Source organism: Eurosta solidaginis, chromosome 4 (genome assembly GCF_040869045.1).
Source record: "Eurosta solidaginis isolate ZX-2024a chromosome 4, ASM4086904v1, whole genome shotgun sequence".
Taxonomy (NCBI): Eukaryota; Metazoa; Arthropoda; class Insecta; order Diptera; family Tephritidae; genus Eurosta; species Eurosta solidaginis.
In genome coordinates, this window is record NC_090322.1 from 222,064,698 (window position 1) to 222,089,283 (window position 24,586).

General features: G+C 38.4%; 1 protein-coding gene across 1 annotated transcript; it reads left to right on the forward strand.

The window, feature by feature from the left end:
* The first annotated feature begins 4,377 nt into the window (after positions 1 to 4,377).
* Positions 4,378 to 23,979, forward strand: LOC137248784 (odorant receptor 63a-like). The gene is made up of 4 exons (XM_067779687.1): positions 4,378 to 4,474; positions 8,490 to 8,591; positions 23,710 to 23,865; positions 23,926 to 23,979. Exons 1-4 carry the CDS (start codon positions 4,391 to 4,393, stop codon positions 23,977 to 23,979), a joined length of 396 nt encoding a protein of 131 aa, XP_067635788.1. The 5' UTR covers positions 4,378 to 4,390.
* Positions 23,980 to 24,586: the final 607 nt, after the last annotated feature.

Genomic DNA, 24,586 nt, shown 5'->3' on the forward strand with positions numbered 1-24,586 from the left:
ACTCCCTCATTAAATACTCTTTAGTGCCTTTCATTTGATAGACATGTCATACAAACACATTCGAGGGTTTGCATCGGTTCATTTGCCTACATGGTTATTTTCCCTTATGTTGTCACCATAGCTCTCAACTGAGTATGTAATGTTCGGTTACACCCGAACTTAACCTTCTTTACTTGTTATATTTATACTAGCAACCCTCACCTTGTTTCACATAGGTTTCAGTGTTTAAAAATTTTAATTTGTTGTTGCGTTTTGAATTAATAGTTCAATTAAAAAATAAAGATAATTCATATACTTTCCTTTCCTTTCCCTTACTCTTTTCCTTTCATTTCCTTTCCTTTCATCTGCTTTCCTGTCTTTTCCTTTCCTTTCCTTTATTTCCTTTCCTTTCCTTTCCATCCTTTTCTTTCCTTCTTTCTCTCACTCCCTTCCATTTCTATCCTTTAATTTCTACTCCTTTCATGTCCTCTTTTCTCCAATCCTTTCCTCTTCTTTCGTTTTCTTTAATTTTCATTCATTTCCTGTCCTTTCGTTCGCTGTACGGTCCTGTCTTCTGCCTTCATTTCCTTCCCGGTTATTTCCTCTCCTTTGGCGGCCACGTGGTGTGATGGTAGCGTGCTCCGCCTACCACACCGGATGCCCTGGGTTCAAACCCCGGGCAAAGCAACATAAAGAATTTTAGAAATAAGGTTTTTCAATTAGAAGAAAATTTTTCAAAGCGGGGTCGCCCCTCGGCAGTGTTTGGCAAGCGCTCCGGGTGTATTTCTACCATGAAAAGCTCTCAGTGAAAACTCATCTGCCTTGCAGATGCCGTTCGGAGTCGGCATAAAATCATGTAGGTCCCGTCCGGCCAATTTGTAGGGAAAATCAACAGGAGCACGACGCAAATTGGAAGAGAAGCTCGGCCTTAGATCTCTTCGGAGGTTATCACGCCTTACATTTATTTTATTTTTTCCTTTAATTTGCTTATTATTAAAAGCTCGGCTCAAAAACTTACTTAAATCGTAAAACAAATTATTATTAAAATATTAAACTGCATGGATGAAAGTTAAGGAAAAATTATCTTAATTGTTTTCATTTCCTCTCCTTTCCTTTCTTTTCCCTTTCTCTTTGTTTTTCCTTTCCTTTCCTTTCCATTCCTTTCCTTTCCTTTCCTTTCCTTTCCTTCCCATTCCCTTCCCTTGCCAACCTTTCCTTTCCTTTCCTTTCCTTTCCTTTCCTTTCCTTTCCTTTCCTTCCTTTCCTCCAATTTCCTTTCCTATCCATTCTTTCTTTTCCTTTCTTGTCCTCTTGTTTCCTATCCTTCCCTTTTCTTTCGTGGCTTTCCTTTTATTTCATTTCCCGTCTTTTCGTTCGCTGTCCGGTCCTGTCTTCTCCCTTCCTTTCCTCCCCTGTAATTTCCTCTCCTTTCGTTTCCTTTCCAGTCCTTTCCTTTCCCCTTCTTTACTTTCCTTTCCTTTCCTTTTCTTTCCTTTCCGTTCCATTCCTCTCCTATACTTCTCCTTCTTTTCTTTTATTTGTCCTTTCGAAAAATTATTTTAAATAATATATGAAATCTTACTTACTTTTGCAATAATATTGATAAAAAGCTCACTTTTGCTTTGATTTTAAATAAGATAAAATAAATCAACAAAACAGGACAAGTCATAAAATAAATTATGAGCACAGCTTAAACACTCACGTAAAAATTTTAATAAGACAATTCGTGAAAACTACCTCTTCTCTCTCAAATAACTTTTGACAGTCCTATAAAAAAACATTAAAAATGGATTCTTACTTAATTTGTCTTTACGAACAGCATACAAATTGGCATAAAAAATATATTGAAAAATTAAATCTCCTTACTGCACAAATATTAGCATATAGGTACATGCAAACATACCAAAAAATAAAACTTTTGTTTAAGAATTTTAAGGAAATGTTCAATATTTTTAACGAAAGAGTATTTTTAAGAGATGTGTGCATTCTTAACGATTTATGTTGCATTGACTTGGCAACAGGCATAAATATGTATGTACATACATATGTCAAGCTGATATGATATGAAAATACATACATATCTACATCCATACATATAAATGTACTCCCGAAGTTAAATAACGCAGCGAATGCTATGGATGTACGTATGTGACGCATCATGCCTCACTCAAACCAATTTGCGCGCACAGTTAACAGCGAAAAACCACACACATTGCATTTTTTGGTAAAAATGTTACTTTTGTTTAAACAATTTGCTGATGACGTCGAAAAGCTTCAATCACAACAGACTGCCAATGATTTCACAACTCGACTCTCACACCTGCTCTCTGAGAGCACAACTCATCCTGAAGGAATACAGGAGCAGTGGGAGCATATTTCCAAAGCACTTCGTACTACCGCCGAGGAAAAAATTGGTTACCGACGGCCACGAAAAAACAACTGGGACGATGAAGAATGCCGCATTGCAAGCGAAAGAAAAGGCGCTGCCTACAGGGCTACGTTAAAAGCGAGCGCAACAAGAGGAGTGTGTGAACGCTATCGTGAGTTGAAAAGGCAAGCCTTTTCAAGAAGAAAAAAGCAGAAGCAGAAAGGCGTGAGTGCGAGAAGCTTGAGCTGCTGGCCACCAAGAATAACGCCCGAAAATTTTACCAAAAAATACAGCGACAGACGGAGGATTTTAAGACCGGGCAAACTCCTGAAGGAATGAAAACGGCGACCTTGTAACTCATGTCCATAGAGCGCTTAGATTATGGAGGGAACAATTTTCTGCTCTCCTAAATGGATCCCGCAATCGATGATGATGGAATATCAGCAGTGCGGCTTCAGAACTGGTAAATCTACCATCGACCAGATTTTCACAATGCGCCTAATCTTGGAAAAAATCTTAGAAAAAACCAGTGAAAAGAGAATCGACACACATCACCTCTTCGTTGACTTTAAGCCGCCTTCGACAGCACGAAAAGGAGCTGCCTATATGCTGCTATGTCTGAATTTGGTTTCCCCGCAAAACTTATACGGATGTGCAAAATGACGTTGACTAACACCACCAGCTCAGTCAGATTTGGGAAGGACCTCTCCGAGCCGTTGGAAACTAAACAAAGCTTCAGACAGGGTGATCCCTTATGATGAGCTGTACGAGCTATACGCAGACATCAACATAGTCCAGCGAATTAAAATGCAGTGGCTGCGCTGGCTAGGCCATGTTATGCGAATGAAAAATGATGCTCCGGCCAAGAAAGTGTTTCTATCGGAACCCGCCTGTGGAAGCAAAGGTAGAGGGCGGCCCCCACTCCGCTGGAAGGACCAGGTGGAAAACGATTTAAACTCCCTTGGTGTGACCAATTGGCGCGGGTTAGCGGAGCGAAGGAGCGACTGGCGCGCCTTGTTGGACGGCCATAACCTTTCAGACAGTTAAGCGCCAATTAAGTAAGTAAGTAAGATATAAGAAAGGAATCAAGTATTTTTTTTTTTTTGAGGCAGAACGAAGGTAAATATTTCATAGTTTTACTGCAAAGTATAATTTTTTAAATCCATCCGTTCGTTTATGAGTTATAGATGTGTAAACAAAAATTTTATGATTTTTTACAACATTTTGGAAATTTGCCACGCCTATAACATATACCTTCAAATTATATTGAAAATATCCATCTCATGTAGCAAGGGTTTCAAATGCAAAAAACGATTTTAAAATCGGAGCATTCTGTGTGAAGTTATGTACGTACAGCGACTTTATTTTATAAGATTTATAGATAGATTTGAATAAAACATGGATCTAATCAAATATGTTCATATATATTCATTAAAAGGATTCACCATTTCTATTGTGATTTAAAAAATTGATTTAAATCACCGATCATATAGCACGATATGGGGCCTCGGGGCCAATTCACGAGCTGCTAAGTCATAAAATGAAAAAAAAAACTTACAGAAACATTTTTTCAAATGTGTTAAAATGCGTTTTCATTTTTCACATCACAGAATGTTATCACTTCGTGACAATCTTATTGCCGTAGTGCTTTAATTTACCACGAGATAGTAATTATTTAATCAATCAAATCTCCCTCTTAGGTTCATTTTGCTTCGATTTATTATTTGCAATCCAATGCTTTCATTGTATTGGCCTCATCAAGGTACTTTGCTTAATGATTTCGCGCTCTACCTCGGATTTGGTGCCAAAAGAGTTCCGTGTGGAATACATGTGTTATTGCAGTCGTCATTATCAAACTACTTACGAGTAGGTATATACATATATATAAAATTTATGTATGAATTTTAATTGGCGTTAATTTACTTAGAGCCCTTTGTTTAAAAAAAAAAAAAAAATTTTTTTTTTTTGATAACTCTCTGTTGATAATTAACTCTCATATATATACTTACGTTTAAATGCAGGTTCTTTAAGGATACTCAGAAGATGTTCATGCACATAAATTTAACGCATTTCTCAATCCTCTCGTTGGAGTCTGCCCTGATTTTGTTCAAAATAAGTGAATCGTTGGTGAGTAGAAAAGGAATTAATTATTTAAAAAAATTTTTTTTCTTAAATTTAAAAAAGTAATTTAAAATTTTTTTTAATAATAAATATATAAAAACAAATATGAACTACTTTTACCAAGAAAAATTTCCATTAATAATAAATAAAAAGTAGATGAAAGTAGAAGAAATGGCAGTGACAATGTTTATCAAATTTCATTAATAAACACAACATGCGTACAGCAAAGGCAAGTCGGTAGACATCGCATTGAATAGGGTGGTAATGAGCATGGATAAAGCTTTGGAATATATGGAATATGCGCTAGGAGTATTTTTTGACATTGCCGGGGCTTTCAACTGTGTTTCTAAATGGGCGATTATGTCTGGTCTTAATTACATTAAAGTAAATCCAACCTAAACCAGATGGATCGGCTGCATGGTAAATTGCAGGAAGATTACATCACAATGGGGATTGTATGAGGCCACGGAATCATCAGACAGGGGAACGCCGCAGTGAGGGGAGGTATCACCTCTGCTGTAGATACCGGTCATCAACCAACTGCTCAGGCGATTCAATGAGGAACCCGTAAAACTTACGGCTTACGCAGATGACGTTGCAATTGTCATAAGTGGAAAGTGGGGGTATGCAGACTATCAACGCTTAGCAGTGCGGGACCCTGAAAATAACACCGATGGCTGCACTGTATGCCATTCTGCATATTCTACCTGTAGACCTGGTAGCAAAGAACATAGTGTTAACAATCAGGATCAGTGCCTCAGTGCTGATCCGTAAATAAACGGATCCTACAAGCTACCAGAATTCTGTAGCATTTTCCAAGCGGAAATATTGGCCGTAACCAAAGCATTAGAAACACTGGAAGAGAATCACCCCTATTACGGTTGTCAATAGTGAGAAAATTAGTGTAGACGTTCATGAATTGGTATCGGCGTTGTCAACGTCGATAACTATTGATAGCTGTTGACGCTTTTTTGGTATTGGCTAAAACAATATTGAAGTTTGTTTAATGGTGTGTTCAGTTTATACTTATATTTAAGAATTCATGAGCTTAACACCGGGTTCGAATCCCGGTGAAACCTTTGATAACATTACAAAAGTGCCTGATGATGATTACGTTGGCGGTTTTCGAAATGGTTCCATAGCAATATGCCAGTAAATGTTTCATTCTTTTCAGTTTCTCTTAGAAAACATAATAATTGAAATTCAATTATTATAAGCCGGTGTTAAGCTCATGAATTCTTAAATATAAATATCGAAGTTGTGTTGACGTGACGCGATACAAAGTTTGTCGACAAAGTTTTTGGTGACGACAAGCGCGGCAATACAGAATTCAACTATTAAAAATTCAAAAAATAAGCTTTTTTGTGATTTTTATGCTTCTTATTTATTATTTTTTTATTAAATTTCAGAAAATAGTCAAAATAACCAACAACAGTCAGTTTAGTAGAATTGTGGTAATGTTCTAGGGTAGCGGTCGACTGGTAAAACACGCCCAAAAAATTCAGGAGAGGTACCAAAAGACACGTATTGACCTCGATTTTAATAATGCGAAGTCGGAATATAAAAATTTTACTTGCGTTAGTAAATATTTGCAAAAACAGTTGCAAGCTTTCAAGTGGTTCATTAAAAGGTTTTTGTGAAATTTAAAGGATTTTTATTTCCGCCTTCAGATTATTAATACCGAGGTCAATTCGGGTATTTTGATACCCCTCCCGAATTCGATTAAGTTTTCCATTAGTGCACCACGCTCTGGGAGGTAGGGAGTTGCTAATGGTGTACTAAAGAGAAATCCAATCATCCACAATATATTCACTAAAGTTCGTAAACAAATTCGTTGTGTGTATTTTTCCCGGAATGCTTAATTGTGTACTAATAGATTTCAGCAGTTATTTAGATCCACAAATTGTCCACTAAACAAAAAATTAACTCAATACAAATTGTAAATAAACAACTGTCAAAAATTTAGGGATCGTATTTTTATCGATATCACGTCGACATCAATACATTGCCTTAGTAAATACCAATTATGCATTGATGTGACATTGGTGTTGATACGACGTGATGTCGACGACGATACGAAGTGATGGTTGACGTTGACAACCGTAATAGGGTTGAATAGCTTAAACTGCAACCGTGTTAACTTTTATATTGACAGCCGAGCAGTAATTGAGGCAATAATCTCGCATAGTGCAGAATATAAATGCATGCAAGAGTGTAAGCAGTGCCTGGAAGGAATCGGTACAGGGAAAAGCATACATATATACTGGGTCCCAGGGCATATAGGAATGAAAAAGCTGATGAACTAGCTAAAGAGGGTGCATCGCTTGAAGCTTGTTCCGTAGACGTCCCAGTTAGATTGGGCGAGATTAAAAGAAGGCGAGAGGTACACATGATCGGCAAATGAGAAAGGCTTGGGTTCAAGCACGGTCCTGTAAAGTGTCTTACAACCTTAGACTAATAAAGTTGCTTCTATCAGGACTGTAGACTCATGACGTATGTATATTCTGACTGGACATTCCCCTCTGGCGTCACATGCTTTTAAGCCAGGCTTGGTCAGTGATAGCAGGGAAGTAGGAAGTGCGGGTTGGAGGAGAAAACGATCGATCACATTTTGTGCTCGTGCCCTGCGCTTGCCAGGATATGACTCCAGCTATTAGGAGTATACAGCTGTCAGACCTAGAAGCAGCAAGTGGCTTAAGGTCTTGGAACCTTTTAGTATTTGTCAAGAGAACAGAGTTATTTTGTAACATAGGTTCTGGTTTTTAGTAGGGTTTTTCAGTTTGGTCATTAAAATAAACTTCCGGTAACAGTACGAACTCATTCAGTCTATGTGAGTTTCTAATGGACCGGCCCGTTCAACCCAACCTAACCTTACCCCGTTAATAAATTTTTGATTTTTGATATTTTAAGAAAAATCTTCTATAAAATTTGTAACTAAAACTACACAGAATAATTTCAAAATTGTTTTCTAAAATACTCTAAAGTTTAACGAAAGTCTTTTAAAGTTTTTATCTACAGTTCTCTGAATTTAATGGGTTGGAAACACTCGTTGAATCGACGATAAACATACCAATCCGATAGGCAGAAATCAAAAGGGGAGTGGCATATGATCCATCAAGCAGGAAAGGCGTAGAAAAAGCGCGAGGTTGGAAAGTTTCTAAGATCATGTGCAAAGCCTCACAGACTCACAAATTGGCTCATAACACTGAGGATAAAAGACTTAAGATTGACGATGGGCATACTAACTGGAAACTGCCCTATGGCGACACATGCTTAAAAAATAGGCCTCGTCAATAATATTAGGTGATGGAAGTGTGAGCTGCAGGAAGAAATTCTTGAACACTTACCATGTTCGTGTTCTGCGCTCGCCAGGTCAAAGCTCCAGCTATTAAGGCCAGCAGAGTTGCTAGATCTTGAAGCAACACTTAAACAAAGTCGTAGAAAACTTTACTTTTTGCCAAGTGGGCGGGGGGGGGGGGGGGGGGGGATTCTTACGTTTGGTCATAAAATATTTTCTGGTAATACTAAGGACACATTTAGTCTATGAGAGGTCTTTATTGACTCGCCAGTTAAATCTACCCTAGCCTCTGTGAATTTGAACATGCAGTTTTGTAGTCCTGCGCATTGATTTACGACAATTTCATACAAAGTATGCAAATATAAAGTTTTTATGGAAGAAAATATAAGACACATTTCGGAAAAAATTTCGAGAGACTTTTAACTTGTACTTTATAATATTAAAATTGACTGGGCTATCAAACTGCACAAAAAAAAATTTAGAGACAGTTTGAAATTTCCAAATTTTCGTCAAGTTTTATTTCGGAAGTTTTGGAAAAAGGCTGTAAAGTTGGTTTGTATAAAATTTATAGAATTGTTTTTTAAATATGGAAAATAAATAAAAAAAGATAAATAAATTGATGAAATTTGAAACATTTCTATACTGCAGTTTGTCTGTTTCTTGCTGTAAATATATCAAAATGTAAGAAAAAAAAATCACCTGCATTCTTCATCCATATTATAGGAAACTGACAAGCTCACGTTCATTAGTATGATAACTTATTTCATAACCACCATTGCATTGTGCGGCATTTATTGTTATAATGGTCAACAATTCAGCGACGCCGTAAGTATAAAAAAACGTTAGTTAAAATATCAACATTTCGTATCGTTAAAGGGTAGTGAATTCGCTTACAGGCCCATACTATCATAAACAAGTAAGGAAGGATAAGTTCGGGTGTAACCGAACATTACATACTCAGTTGAGAGCTATGGTGGCAACATATGGTAAATAACCATGTAGGAAAATGAACCGAGGGTAAACCTGGAATGTGTTTGTATGACATGTGTATCAAATGAAAGGTATTAAAGAGTATTTTAAGAGGGAGTGGGCCAGTTCTATAGTTGGACGCCTTTTCGAGATATCGCCATAAAGGTGGACCAGGGGTGACTCTAAAATGCGTTTGTACGATATGGATATCAAATGAAAGGTACTAATGAAGGTTTTAAAAGAGAGTGGTGGTAGTTGCATAGGTGGTCGCCTTTTCGAGATATCGCCATAAAGGTGGACCAGGAGTGGCACTAGAATGCGTTTGTACAATATGGGTATCAAACGAAAGGTGTTAATGAGTATTTTAAAAGGGCGTGGGCCTTAGTTCTGTAGGTGGACGCCTTTTCGAGATATCGGCATAAAGGTGGACCAGGGGTGACTCTAGAATGCGTTTGTACAATACGGGTATCAAACGAAAGGTTTTAATGAGTATTTCAAAAGGGCGTGGGGCTTAGTTCTATAGGTGGACGCCTTTTCGAGATATCGCCATAAAGGTGGACCAGGGGTGACTCTAGAATCTGCTTGTACAATATGGCTATCAAACGAAAGGTGAAAGTGAGTATTTTAAAAGGGCGTTATGTTTAGTTCTATAGGTGGACGCTTTTTCGAGATATCGCCATAAAGGTGGACCAGGGGTGACTCTAGAATGTGTTTGTAAGATATGGGTATCAAACTAAAAGTATTAATGAGGATTTTAAAAGGGAGTGATGGTAGTTGTATAGGTGGTCGCCTTTTCGAGATATTGGCATAAAGGTGGACCAGTGGTGACTCTAGAATGCGTTTGTACAATATGGCTATCAAACGAAAGGTGTTAGTGAGTATTTTAAAAGGGCTTGGGGCTTAGTTCTATAGGTGGTCGCCTTTTCGAGATATCGCCATAAAGGTGGACCAGGGGTGATTCTAGAATGTGTTTGTACGATATGGGTACCAAATTAAAGGTATTAATGAGGGTTTTAAAGGGGATAGGTGGTAGTTGTATAGGTGGTTGCCTTTTCGAGATATCGGCATAAAGGTGGACCAGGGGTGACTCTAGAATGTGTTTGTACGATATGGGTATCAAACTAAAGGTATTAATGAGGCTTTTAAAAGGGAGTGGGCCTTAGTTCTATAGGTGGACGTCTTTTCGAGATATCGCCATAAAAGTAGACCCGGGGTGACTCTAGAATGTGTTTTTACGATACGGGTATCAAACTAAAGGTATTAATAAGGGTTTTAAAAGGGAGTGGTGGTAGTTGTATATGTGAAGGCATTTTCCAGATATCGACCAAGATGTGGACCAGGGTGACCCAGAACATCATCTGTTGGAAATCGCTAATTTATTTATATATATAATACCACGAACAGTATTCCTGCCAAGATTTCAAGGGTTTTTATTTCGCCCTGCAGAACTTTTTCATTTCATTCTACTTAATATGGTAGGTGTCACACTCATTTTACAAAGTTTTTTTCTAAAGTTATATTTTGCGTCAATAAACTAATCCAAATACCATGTTTCATCCCTTTTTTCGTATTTGGTATAGAATTATGGCATTTTTTTCGATTTTCGTAATTTTCGATATCGAAAACGTGGGCGTGGTCATAGTCCGATTTCGGCCATTTTTTATACCAATATAAAGTGAGTTCAGATAAGTACGCGAACTGAGTTTAGTAAAGATATATCGATTTTTGCTCAAGTTATCGTGTTACCGGCCGAGCGGAAGGACAGACGGCCGACTGTGTATAAAAACTGGGCGTGGCTTCAGCCGATTTCGCCCACTTTCACAGAAAACAGTTAGCGTCCTAGAATCTATGCCCCTAGCAAATTTCAAAAGGATTGGTAAATTTTTGTTCGACTTATGGCATTAAAAGTATCCTAGACAAATTAAATGAAAAAGGGCGGAGCCACACCAATTTTGAAATTTTCTTTTTTTTTTGTATTTTGTTGCACCGTATCATTACTGGAGTTGAATGTTGACATAATTTACTTATATACTGTAAAGATATTAAATTTTTTGTTAAAATTTTATTAAAAAAAATTTTTTTTAAAGTGGGCGTTGTCCTTCTCCGATTTTCCTAATTTTTATTAATCGTACATATAGTAATAGGAGTAAAGTTCCTGCCAAATTTCATCATGATATCTTCAACGACTGCCAATTTACAGCTTTCAAAAATTTTAAATTACCTTCTTTTAAAAGTGGGCGTTGCCACGCCCATTGTCCAAAATTTTACTAATTTTCACATGCTCAACTCACCTACCAAGTTTCATCACTTTATTCGTCTTTGATAATGAATTATCGCACTTTTTCGGTTTTTCGAAATTTTCGATATCGAAAAAGTGGGCGTGGTTATAGTCCGATATTTTTTATTTTAAATAGCGATCTAAGATGAGTGCTCAGGAACCCACTTACCAAATTTCATCAAGATACCTCAAAATTTACTCAAGTTGTCGTGTTAACTGACGGACGGACGGACGGACATGGCTCAATCAAATTTTTTTTCGATCCTGATGATTTTGATATATGGAAGTCTATATCTAACTCGATTGCTTTATACCTGTACAACCAACCGTTATCCAATCAAAGTTAATTTACTCTGTGAGCTCTGCTCAACTAAGTATAAAAATGTTGCGTATGTGTTCGAAGCTAGCATGGTACATTACGGCTAAAATTCTTAGTACAATTTTTATTTTCATTAATGTCTGAAAACTTCAGCGGAGTGGGGGCCGGAATCTTCCTCTGGTTCCATAAGTGGCTTCCGCTAAAAACAATTTTTCTTAGCCGGAGCATCATCTTTCATTCGCATAACATAGCCTCTGTGTACAGCTCATACAGCTCGTCATTACATCTTCTTCGGTACTCGACATCGCCAATGCATAGAGTTCAATGAATCTTTCGAGGAAATTTTCTCCCGAACACTTCCAGAGCCGCTTCATCTGATGTTGCCATGGTCCATAATACGGCCAACCATGGCTCGTTACTGCAAGACTGTTGACCGCAAATCGTTTGTCTGGTCGGCAAGCATCGGTGCAATCCAGGAACATAGCATCCAAACCAAGAAGAATTAAAGAAGGAGTGCCACAGGGTGGTGTTCTATTCGCACTTCTGTTTAACTTCTACATATCGAAGCTACCTTCACCACCAGAAGGAGCCACTATCGTTTCCTACGCCGATGATTGCGCAATAATAGCCACAGACCCAGGACCAGGCCCACACATCGATGAGCTTTGTAATAATATAAACAGCTATCTCCCGGATCTGTCCAGTTTCTTCTCCTCGCGAAACCTGACATTGTCACCGACTAATTCAGCAGCGATCTCAACAGACGTCTGATCGATGAGTATACACTTCTCAGGGGTTTAAGGGATCATACTCGTAAACATTATGAGGAAATACGGCACCTGAGAACACAGCCGTATGAAGCAAAAAAGCACAACCAGGTCCTCAGAGATCTCCACAAACGGGCATCGGACCTTTATACCAGGAATTGCCTGGCGAATCCAGTACTTAAAGAAAAATGTCCAGAACTAGCAGAGGGGGAAGCACTCTCCCTATGGAAACGCTGTAACTGTACTGTAACATGTTAAAATCTTACTTCTCCAGAACAAACCCCGATTTAAAAAATGTATGTCCTACTTGCAATGTGTCCCCACATGACGCCAACCAACTCTTCAATTGTAATGTGGAATCAAAGCTACTAAACCCCCTCTCACTATGGTCCCCCCTGTTGAAACAGAAAGTTTCCTTGGACTCCCGTTAGAGGACATTGATGACAATTTGTGATCGGTCGCTCCTATAAAATGGCGCGAAGCACTGCTACAACAACAACAACAACCACAACGGGTACGAAAAGTACCTTGTAGAGCATGATTTTCGTTTGCCCAGAGAGGACTTTACTTTTCAATTGGCTTCCTAGTCCAAAGTAACATTTATTGGCAAGAGTGATTCTTCGGTCGCTTATATATCATATACCCCATACAACTATTTGTTCAGATAACATTCTCTTCGAAATTTCTTCCTCATTTTAACAGCTAGAAGCTTTAAATTTCACCAAATGCTTACGTATGGGGCAAACATTTTGGTCTGAACAATTTTTATAGACCGGTTGTATAATTATCATATGTCCCATACAACCTACTGTTCAGTTAAGAAATATTTCGCAATTTCTACCCCATCTTAACAGCTAGAAGCTTCAAATTTCACCAAACGATCACGTATATAGTATTTATTGTTGTCTGAAAAAATATCAAAAATCAGTCGTATATGTAGTTATAACCCATTCACCCCGATTATTCAGTTAAGGAGATTTTCGGAATTTCTGCCCCAATTAAACAGCTAGCAGCTTAAACTTTCCTCAAATACTTACGAGTACGTCATATATTGTTCAGATAAGTGATTTATGGTCATAGCTATCTTATGCAGACCACAAGAAATGAGAAATTTTGTATCTCCACACAAAGTACCGATCTATTTTTATACCCAGCTGTACTTGTACACAGGGTATTATAACTTTGTTTGGATAACGGTTGGTTGCACAGATATAAGGGAATCGAGATAGATATAGACTTCCATATATCAAAATCATCAATATCGAAAAAATTTATTAAGCTATGTTCGTCCGTCCGTCAGTCTGTCAGTCCGTTTACACAATAACTTAAGCAAATATTGAGATTCGTTATACGGGCTTACCAGAATAGATTGGTATTGAAAATAACGAAGTCGGACCAGTCGCCCACTTTTTTGGAAAAAATTAGATAATTCACAAACGAATGTCACTAAGCTAAAAAAATTTGGTAGATGGATTGGTTTTATGACGCAAACATAAATTCTAGAAAATTTTAAAATATGTGCGTCGCACCACCCACATTTAGTAGAATAAACTTTGGAAGTTTGACAAGCCGTAAATCAAAAGCTTAAATATATTGTTACGAATATTAGCAAAACTAAGGGGTGCTGCTATCTCTAAGCCGATGCTAAGCAGTGACTGAATTCACATCAATAATTCAATCATTATGTATCTACATAAACGAAACAATAATTGCGTCTACACATATGTACCATGTACGTATACGAGCAGCGGAGAGTCAATGCACAAACACATGCATATATCTGAGATACTCCTGAAAGTATGCAATGAGAAGCTATAAAATCGTGCAATTGTAGTTACAGCTGAGAAGTTTGAGAGCTGATGGACTAGAAGATTCTGGAAATGGAAGCGCCTAGAAGATGCGACGTTGAAATCAGAGAGTATAAAAGGCAGCAAATGTAGAGGCGCTGGAATTCAGTTTGATTTGAGCTATCAAGAAGTTATTGATTAAGCACGCAATCTTTCGGGCAATAGTGGAGTTTGATTTGAGCTAACAATCAGTTTATTTATTAAGCAAGCTATTCGTTGCACAGTTTGAGTGTTATTGTGAAGTACTTTAATAAAGGTTATTTTGCATTATGACATATTGGAGTTATTTATTCAACAGTTTAGTGATTCGAACTTAGCAGAGTGTTGCAAATAAGAAGATTTGCAAGTAAAATCGTTATAATTGGTGTCAGAAGAGGAATTGTTGAATAAATTCCAGTGGATAACAAGGACATGGCAAAGTTCAGTGAATTGAAGATCCAGCAACTGAAAAAGGAGTTGGAGAACCGTGGATTAAATACAACCGGCAATAAGATCGAACTTCAAGCACGGCTACGAGAGGTAATGGAGTCGCAAGGAATTAATATGGACGAGTTTGTCTTTTATTCTGATGGGGACGAGACAACAACAAAAATTGAAGAGAAAAACGAAACATCGCAGACAGTTACGAGCACAGACTTGAACATGATTTTGGCTGCAATATCTGCACAAACATCGACAGTAACATCAATGTCGTCGCAAATGTCAGAAATGTCGACACAGATTACATCCAAGATGGAAACACAGCTCAAAGAACAGAAGACATATAAGACATCCCAACTGGAAGTGCAGAAGACATATATGGCATCCCAACTGGAATCAAAAGGGGCACGCATTTTAGAAATGTCGTCACAAATGTCATCTCAACTGGAATCGCAAGAAACACGCATAACATCTAAGATTGAAGCACAGGAGACGCGTATTTCCGAAATGTCGGCACAAATTTCATCACAGATATCATCTCAGATCTCCACACAACTAGAAGAGCAGGAAGTCCGTATATCATCGAAACTGGAAGCGCATATGGAAGAAAAACTAACCCAGTTTCATGAAGGCTTCAGGGGACGACAGGATAAAATAGAGGCAGAGATGGATGCTTTGAAAGATAGGATCCAGGAATTACAATTAAATCGGCCAGCTGTTTAAGCGAGTAATCCAAAGGTAAAAACACCATCCTTTGACGGTTCTGTTCCTTTCCAGGTCTTTAAGCAACAGTTTGAGAATACCGCGGCAGTGAACAACTGGAATGCGGAAGATAAAGTTGCTGCACTCTTCGTAGCTTCATAAATGGCATACGAGATGTGGAAACGAAGCAGGCTACATATGCGAATCCAAAACTAACATTTGCTGAAACGGTATCCCACGCACTGGCTCAGGAAACAGCGTCACTTTTGAGTAAGCCCGCATACAAAGCTCATCGCGTGGAAGTGGAAAGGCCAGACTGGGTAGACACAATTTTGGAAGCACTGAAGGGTACGCAGCAGAAGAATAAAGATTTAGTCAAATGCTTTAAGTGTGGAAGGCCAGGGCATATTGCGCGTAATTGCAACACCAACCCTAACAGTTCCAACAATGTGGGTCGTCGTAAACGCAGAGCAGAAGGTTATGAGCAAATCTCCAAGACCACTCAATCGTTAAACTAAATCGAGTAAGCCGCAAGGGGCGACAGCTGGCTCTCGCAATTGAATGCCCCATAATCTCTATCTCGCAGATTGGAAGAAGATCCAGCAATCTTTCTGTTGGACGACATGTGGATGGAAAGGAACATTTACTGACTGTAGATACGGGTGCATCTCATTCCATTATTCGAGCGGATTTAGTCAACAAAAAGATAAGTCCATTGCTTGGAGCAAGATTACGTACAGCCACGGGAGAGGACACCCAGGTAATTGGAGAAGTAGAATGTGAAGTACCAATTGGGAACGTCACGGTACTACACAATTTTATAGTGGCAGATATTGTTGATGAAATCATAATTGGAGTGGACTTCTTAATCAACCAAGGCATCAAGATCGATATGCAAAGCAAGACGATCCGACATAAGAACATGGATGTGTCTCTTAATTTCGGCTACGAGAGAGGCTACAGCAGTAAACGAGTGCTGGTGGAAGAGAGTCCGCAAATACCACCAAAATCAGAAGCAGTCATCTGGGCAAATGTTCATGGAGATTGTGGGACAAACAAATTATGGTTTGTCGGAGCAGCAAATAAATCAGCACTGAACATACTTGTAAACCTTGGCTATGACAAAACAAGATGGACGTATTCCGCTAAGAGTACTCAATGAGTTCAAGTCACCATTCAATTTGACCAAAGGAGCTATTTTGGGAAGATGCCAAGAGACCGAAGTAGTTATTATCTGTGAACAGCTCCAGGAACACGTTTCATCTAGTAATACTGATATTTCAAATGACATCACGGCATGGACGCAGGGACTAGAGGAAGCCTATCAGAGTAAGGCAAAACAACTGCTCCTAAAGTACGGGAACATATTTGACCAGGATGGTTCCAAACCAGGCCGCACCAATGTTGTGAAACATCAAATTGACACTGGAGATGCGAGGCCGATCCGTCAAGCTCCACGTAGTGTTCCACTGGCGAAGCGGGAAGTTGTGAGTCAAATCATACAAGAAATGAGCCACAGAGGCATCATCCAACCATCAACTAGTCCATGGAGCTCACCGGTAGTACTTGTAAAGAAGAAGGATGGAAAAATGAGGTTTTGCGTGGACTATCTGAAGTTGAATGACGTTACGAAAGAGGATAGCTACCCATTGCCAAGAATTGACGACACTCTGGACTCGCTATCTGGTACGAAATGGTTTTCCACACTGGACTTGAAAAGCGGCTATAGGCAAGTTGATGTGAAGGAGGAAGATAAAGAGAAAACAGCCTTCAGTGTCGGTGATGGTCTGTGGCAATTTACAGTGATGCCGTTTGGACTTTGTAATGCACCAGCTACTTTTGAGAGACTCATGGACCAGGTACTGAAAGGACTAAATTGGAAAACATGCTTGGTGTACCTGGACGACATCATTGTATTGGGCAAAAACTTTGATGAACATCTTAAGAACTTGGAGGAAGTTTTCCAGAGAATAGCTGGCGCTGGTGTTAAGTTAAGTCCCAAAAAGTGTGCTCTGTTTAAAAAAGAAGTCAATTATTTGTGTCACAAGGTAACGATAGAGGGCATCTGCACTGCGAACGAAAAAATAGAGGCTGTAAAGGATTGGCCAAGACTACAGAACCTACATGAATTGAGAAGTTTCCTTGGGCTGTGCACATATTACCGCCGATTTGTACCAAATTTTTCCAGCGTAGCCCATAGCCTCCATGAGCTTACAAGAAAAAACAAAGGTTTTGAATGGAAGAAGGAGCAAGAAGTGGCTTTCCAAATATTGAAGGAGCGTTTGTACACTGCCCCAATGTTAGCATATCCGATTCCAGGAGCAACATTTATTCTAGATACAGATGCGAGTGGATATGCTATAGGAGGCGTTTTATCACAACTGGTCGATGGACAGGAGAAGGTAGTTGCATATTACAGCCGTTCGATTGGAAAACCAGAGAGGAACTACTGTGTTACGCGGAGAGAGCTGTTGGCATTGGTAGAGTGCAATAAACATTTTCACAAATACCTCTACGGCCAGCGATTCCATGTCAGGACAGATCACGCAGCGTTGAAATGGCTTCTGCAGTTCCGTAATCCGGAAGGACAATTGGCACGGTGGATCGAGCGACTACTAAGCTATGACTTTTCCATTGAGCATCGGAAAGGTAGTACCCATGGAAATGCCGATGCAATGTCATGAAGACCATGTAGTTTGGAATGCAAGCACTGTTCAAAGGCCGAGGCTAAAGAAGGCATTATAGATGTCCGGCTAATGACTATAACGTGTACGGATGAATGGGACAAGGAACAACGAAGAAAGTGTCAGCTAGAAGATACAGATTTGTCACAAGTTATGCAAGGGCTCGAACGAAACGAAAGACCAAGCAGAGAGGAGATGTCAGCAGAGAGTCCCATTGAGAAGTCATATTGGGCACAGTGGAACAGTTTAGAATTGATATCCGGTTGCTTGCATCGACTATGGGAGAGTGAGGATGGTCAATGCAAGAAGAAACTGATAGTTGTTCCCAGAAAGAGGATTCCTGACGTGCTCAGCGAGCTGCACAATGGTCCAAGTGGAGGCCATCTTGGAATAACGAAAACACTCGGGAAAATTAAGCAGAGATTCTATTGGGTTGGTTGCCGTCAGTCGGTCACCGGGTGGATTGCCAACTGCGAGGTATGCAACAGAGCGAAAGGGCCCAAAACCCGAAGTCATGGCCAGATGAAACAGTATATTTCAGGTGCGCCATTTGAAAGGATCGCCATGGATGTCGCAGGTCCATTTCCTACTAGCAACCGTGGAAACAAATACGTACTGGTCGTTATGGATTATTTCAGTAAATGGCCAGAGGTATACCCAATCCCAAACCAAGAAGCAGAAGTGGTAAAAACGAATGGGTTGCAAGGTATGGCGTACCAATGGGGTTACATTCTGACCAAGGCAGGAATTTTGAATTAGCTGTGTTCCAAGAAATGTGCAAGAAGTTAGGCATTCGAAAAACAAGGACAACTGCATTGCATCCTCATTCCGATGGTATGGTGGAACGTTTCAATACAACATTGGAAGAGCATTTAAGGAAAGTAGTAGACAAGTACCATAAGGACTGGGATACACACATATCATAATTCTTGATGGCCTACCGATCGGCAGTACATGACACAACGGGCCAAACTCCCGCAAAGGTAATATTTGGCAATGACCTTCGACTGCCAGCTGATTTGAAGTATGGGATAGATGCCGATGCGGAGAGGAATGTCAAGAAATCCACTGGTGTCTTGGAAGAAGAGCTGAGAGAGATACACGATCTGGTAAGGCAACGAGCAAAAGATTATGAGTGACAAGATGAAAGGGAGGTAGGGTTTCAGGAAGGTGCTGCTATACAACCCACAACGGAAAAAAGGTTTGTCCCCGAAATTGCAGTGTAACTGGGAAGGCCCATACAAAGTTGTAAAACGGATCAACGATGTAGTGTACCGCATACAAACCATTGGCAAACCACGAACCAAAATGAAAGTGGTTCATTTGGAGAGGCTAGCAGCGTTTAGATCGAGAGATTTGTCTGATCGGGACGATCAGACTTAGGTGTAGGGCAGTGTTACGAATATTAGCAAAACAAAGGGGTGCTGCTATCACAAAGCCGATGCTAAGCAGTGACGTGAATTCACATCAATAATTCAATCGTTATGTATCTACATAAACGAAACAATAATTGCGTCTAAATATATGTACCATATACGTATACGAGCAGCGGAGAGTCAATGCACAAACACATGCATATATCTGAGATACTCCTGAAAGTATGCAATGAGAAGCTATAAAAATGTACAGTTGTAGTTACAGCTGAGAAGTTTGAGAGTTGATGGACTAGAAGATTCTGGAAATGGAAGCACCTAGAAGATGCAACGTTGAAATCAGAGAGTATAAAAGGCAGCAAATGTAGAGGCGCTGGAATTCAGTTTGATTTGAGCTATCAAGCAGTTATTGATTAAGCACGCAATCTGGCGGGCAATAGTGGAGTTTTATTTGAGCTATCAATCAGTTTGGTTATTAAGCAAGCTATTCGTTGCTCAGTTTGAGTGTTATTGTGAAGTACTTTAATAAAGGCCATTTTGCATTATTACATATTGGAGTTATTTATTCAACAGTTTAGTCATTCGAACTTAGCAGAGGGTTGCAAATAAGAAGATTTGCAAGTAAAATCGTTACAATATTATATTGAAATTTGGCAGATAATTACCCTTGCCAAATTATAAAGACTAAGTGAGGATAATCAGGATCGGTTAAAGATTACGCCCACGTTTCCTGAGGGTCTAACCTTAACAAATTTTGCAGTAACTCTATGGTATTTACCTACATTTGACTGATATTCTATCTCACTAGTTGTATGGTTGAGCTAGAAACAAAACTTAAATAAATTTTGAAAATGGACCTGACCCGCCCATTTTTATACTCATTGTGCTTTGCACACAGAGTATATTAACCTTGATTGCATAACGGTTGGTTGTACAGGTATAAAGGAATCGAGATAGATATAGATTTACATATATAAAAATCATCAATATCGAAAACAAGTAAGGAAGGCTAAGTTCGGGTGTAACCGAACATTACATACCCAGCTGAGAGCTTTGGAGACAAAATAAGGGAAAATCACCATTTAGCAAAATAAACATAGGGTAACCATGGAATGTGTTTGTATGACATGTGTATCAAATGAAAGGTGTTAATGATTATTTAAAACGTAGTGGGCCTTAGCTCTATAGGTGGACGCCTTTTCGAGATATCGCCATAAAGGTGGACCAGGTGTGACTCTAGAATGTGTTTGTACGATATGGTTATCAAATTAAAAGTATTAATTAGGGTTTTTAAAAGGGAGTAACCCTTAGTTGTATATGTGAAGGCCTTTTCGAGATATCGACCAAAATGTGGACCAGGGTGACCCAGATCATCAACAGTCGGGTACCGCTAATTTACTTATATATGTAATACCACGAAGAGTATTCCTGCAAAGATTCCAAGGGCTTTTGATTTCGCCCTGCAGAACTTTTTCATTTTCTTCTACTTAATATGGTAGGTGTCACACCCATTTTACAAAGTTTTTTCTAAAGTTATAATTTGCGTCAATAAACCAATCCAATTACCATGTTTTATCTCTTTTTTCATATTTGGTACAGAATTATGGCCTTTTTTTTATTTTTCGTAATTTTCGATATCGGAAAAGTGGACGTGGTCATAGTCGGATTTCGGCCATATTTTATACCAAGATAAAGTGACTTAAGATAAGTACGTGAACTAAGTTTAGATAAGATATATCGTTTTTTGCGCAAATTATCGTGTTAACGGCCGAGCGGAAGGACACACGGTCGACTGTGTATAAAAACTGGGCGTGGCTTCGACCGGTTTCCCCATTTTCAGAAAACAGTTAACTTCATAAAATCTATGCCCCTACCAAATTTCAAAAGGATTGGTAAACGACTGCCAAATTACAGCATGCAAAAATTTTAAATTACCTTCTTTTAAAAGTGGGTGGTGCCACGCCCATTGTCCAAAATTTTACTAATTTTCTATTCTGCGTCATAAGTCCAACTCACCTACCAAGTTTCATAGCTTTATCTGTCTTTGGTAATGAATTATTGCACTTTATCTTTTTTTCGAAATTTTCGATATCGCAAAAGTGCGCGTGGTTATAGTCCGATATCGTTCATTTTAAATAGCGATCTGAGATGAGTGCTCAGGAACCTGCATACCAAATTTAATCAAGATACCTCAAAAAATTACTCAAGTTATCGTGTTAACGGGCTCAATCAAATTTTTTTTTTCGATCCTGATGATTTTGATATATGGAAGTCTATATCTATGTCGATTCCGTTATACCTGTACAACCAACCGCCATCCAATCAAACTTAATATACACTGTGAGCTCTGCTGAACTGAGTCTAAAAATGTGATTGAGCCATGTTCGTCCGTCCGCCCGTCCGTCCGTTAACACGATAACTTGAGTAAATATTGAGATATCTTCACCAAATTTGGCACACGAGCTTACCTTGACCCAGAATAGATTGGTATTGAAAATGAGGGAAATCGGATGATAACCACGCCCACTTTTTATATATATAATATTTTGGAAAACAAAAAAAAACCTGAATTTTTGGTAAATAATACACCTAGAATGCTGAAATTTGACATGTGGACTGATATTGAGACTATTGAAAAAAATTTGAAAAAAAATTTTAAAATGGATGTGGCACCGCCCACTTGTGATAAAATCAATTTTACGAATATTATTTGTCATAAATCAAAATCCGTTAGGCCAATCGTAACCAAATTCGGCAGGGAGGTTGCCTCTACTATAGGGAATGATTCGAAGAAAAATTAACGAAATCGGTTAAGGACCACGCCCACTTTTATATAAAAGATTTTTAAAAGGGTCGTGGACGAATTAAATAAGTTATATCTTTGCAAAAAATATCTTTATAAAAATGGTATTTCATTTCCCAAGTGGATTTATAACAGTAAATGGGAAAAACTTCAAACTAAAAAAAAAAAAAAATGGGGGTGGCACCGCCCCTTTAATGACTAAGAAATTTTCTATGTTTCGGGAGCTATAACTCGAAGAAAAAATTAACGGATCGTAATAAAATTGGGTACACAGATTTTCCCTATAGCTGTAAATATTTCTAGAAAAATGGACGAGATCGGTTAAAGACCACGCCCACTTTTATATACAAGATTTTGAAAGGGTCGTAGACGAAAATAAGCTTTGTTTCAATAGAATTTTACTTTCTAAATTGAATTATAAGTTTAAATTGGAAAACACTAAAATTATTGAAATTGGGTATGGCACCACCCCTTTTATGACTAAGCAATTTTCTATGTTTCTGGAGCCATAACTCGAAGAAAAATTAACATATCGTAATGCAAATGTAGACACATATTTTCCTTATAGCAGAAAATATTTATATGGGCGGGATCGGTCAAAGACCAGGGCAACTTAGATATAAAACAAGTTTAAAAGGTTTCAAAGGGGTCGTATACTAGAACTATAACCTATAACTTAGCAAAAAATTGTTTTGAATCAATGATATTTCATTTATCAAGTTTTATTGTAAGAGGAAATGGGGAGACATTTTTTTAACGGGCGGTGCCACGTGTTATGTAGAAAAGTAATTTATCTGAAATAAAATGTGCAATTGAAGCTCACGCTTAGTATATAATGTTCGGTTACACCCGAACTTAGACACCTTTACTTGTTTGCTGCTCTTTCTAAAATACTTTTAATGTCATAAGTCGAACAAAAATCTCCCAAATCGAAGGAAATTTGGCACAAACATTTTTTTATAGTTTGCTTTCTCTGAAAATGAGCGAAATCGCCTCTCCTACTTTTTATACTCAGCTGTACTTGTACACAGGGTAACAGCGTTTCAAGTGCACAGCTGGGTATGTAATGTTCGGTTTCGCCCGAACCTAGACTTTCTTACTTGATTATTTTATATTTATCGAAAGTGTCGCATAAGTATGTCCATCTGTTTACTATGTATTACATATCCTATATAGCCGATTATTCGGATATTATGAATATGAAGTTTATTGCTCGGTTCCATTCATGAAATGTATGAATTTTTCGGTACAGCCGAACACGGTCATGTCCTTAGTTGCTTTTGTTGATTCTGAGGAAATTATCATCATTTTAAATTACCATGCTTTTTTACCCCAGCGGGTTAGGGGGTCAGAATATACCCGCGGTAGGTATGCCTGTCGTATGAGGCGACTAAAATACCAGATTCAAGGGGCTGCCCAGCGCAAACCTTCAGGTTGCCAGCGCAATATGTAGCTTCTCCAAACCCAATTGTAAACCTCACCTATCCGCGGCGAATCCTGCTTCACTAACAGACGAAGCTCTGGCAACCCCAAGCTCCTCATGGAACTTGGGGTTGGGAAGGGAGGGGATGGCCTGAAGGTTTAATGTCGCCACATAAATCGTTCCCGAGATAGTCGGGCTAGCACCTTAATGGGGCTGTGGTACCAGAGCGTACCGGATCTGATCCGGCAAAGGACCATCATATCGATAACACTCCCCAAAGCCTTCGGGGAGCAACCCTATCGCTACAGAAACAACAACAACAACAACCAAGCTTTTTTGCCTTTTGAATATTTTGCAGAGTGAAGAGATCTCGCTTGCACTAAATAATTGTCTATGGTATGAAGAATCTAAGGAATTTCAAAAATTGGTTCAAATGATGTTACTTCGAACTAAAGACGAATTACATTTTGATATCTCTTGGTTTGCTCGTTTGAACTACGATACAATGGTTAAGGTAAGATGATACAAATATCTATAATATAAAAATTTTTTATATGTATTCTTTTTATTTCAGGTATTCAAAATGAGCTATTCATATTTCCTGCTTCTACGGGATATATCGGATTAAGAAAGGAATGAGCGATGCTTTTGAAATTCATATATACATGTTTACAGCTGCGAAAACGAAAATAGCAGTCAGTTTTTATAAAATTTCATCATTTGAATCTATTTTTTTTTATTAATTCAAAAACAAATTTTCATAAATTTTGTGCAAGCCAATATCAAAAACGTTTTCGTAAAAACTCGAGAAAGTTTTACGTTCATTTCAAATGTTTTAATTTGAATTTTCGGAATCAATTTTAGAATAACAAAATATAAGTTATGGTCTGTTTAAATTTGTAGTGATTTTTGAGATTTTTTTTTAGTTTGCGAAGAGGTTGTTTTTGATTTTCTTCTATACGAGGAATGCATTGTTTTATTTTTTACTTGCACCCTTCGGAAAAAATTATCAAAAATCAATGAGAGACCTTTAACTTATATTTTTTAAACTAAAATTTGTTGGGATATAAAAAAATTAGGAGAACTCAAAATAAAATGTTAGGGATGTTCGTAAAATCTTCGAGTTTTCGAATATGTTTTTGAGACTTTTTTTACATAGTTTTAGTTACAGAGTTCATGACAGTTTGCCCTTAAATTATTGGAAATAAAAACAAAACAGGGGCACTCAAACGGCT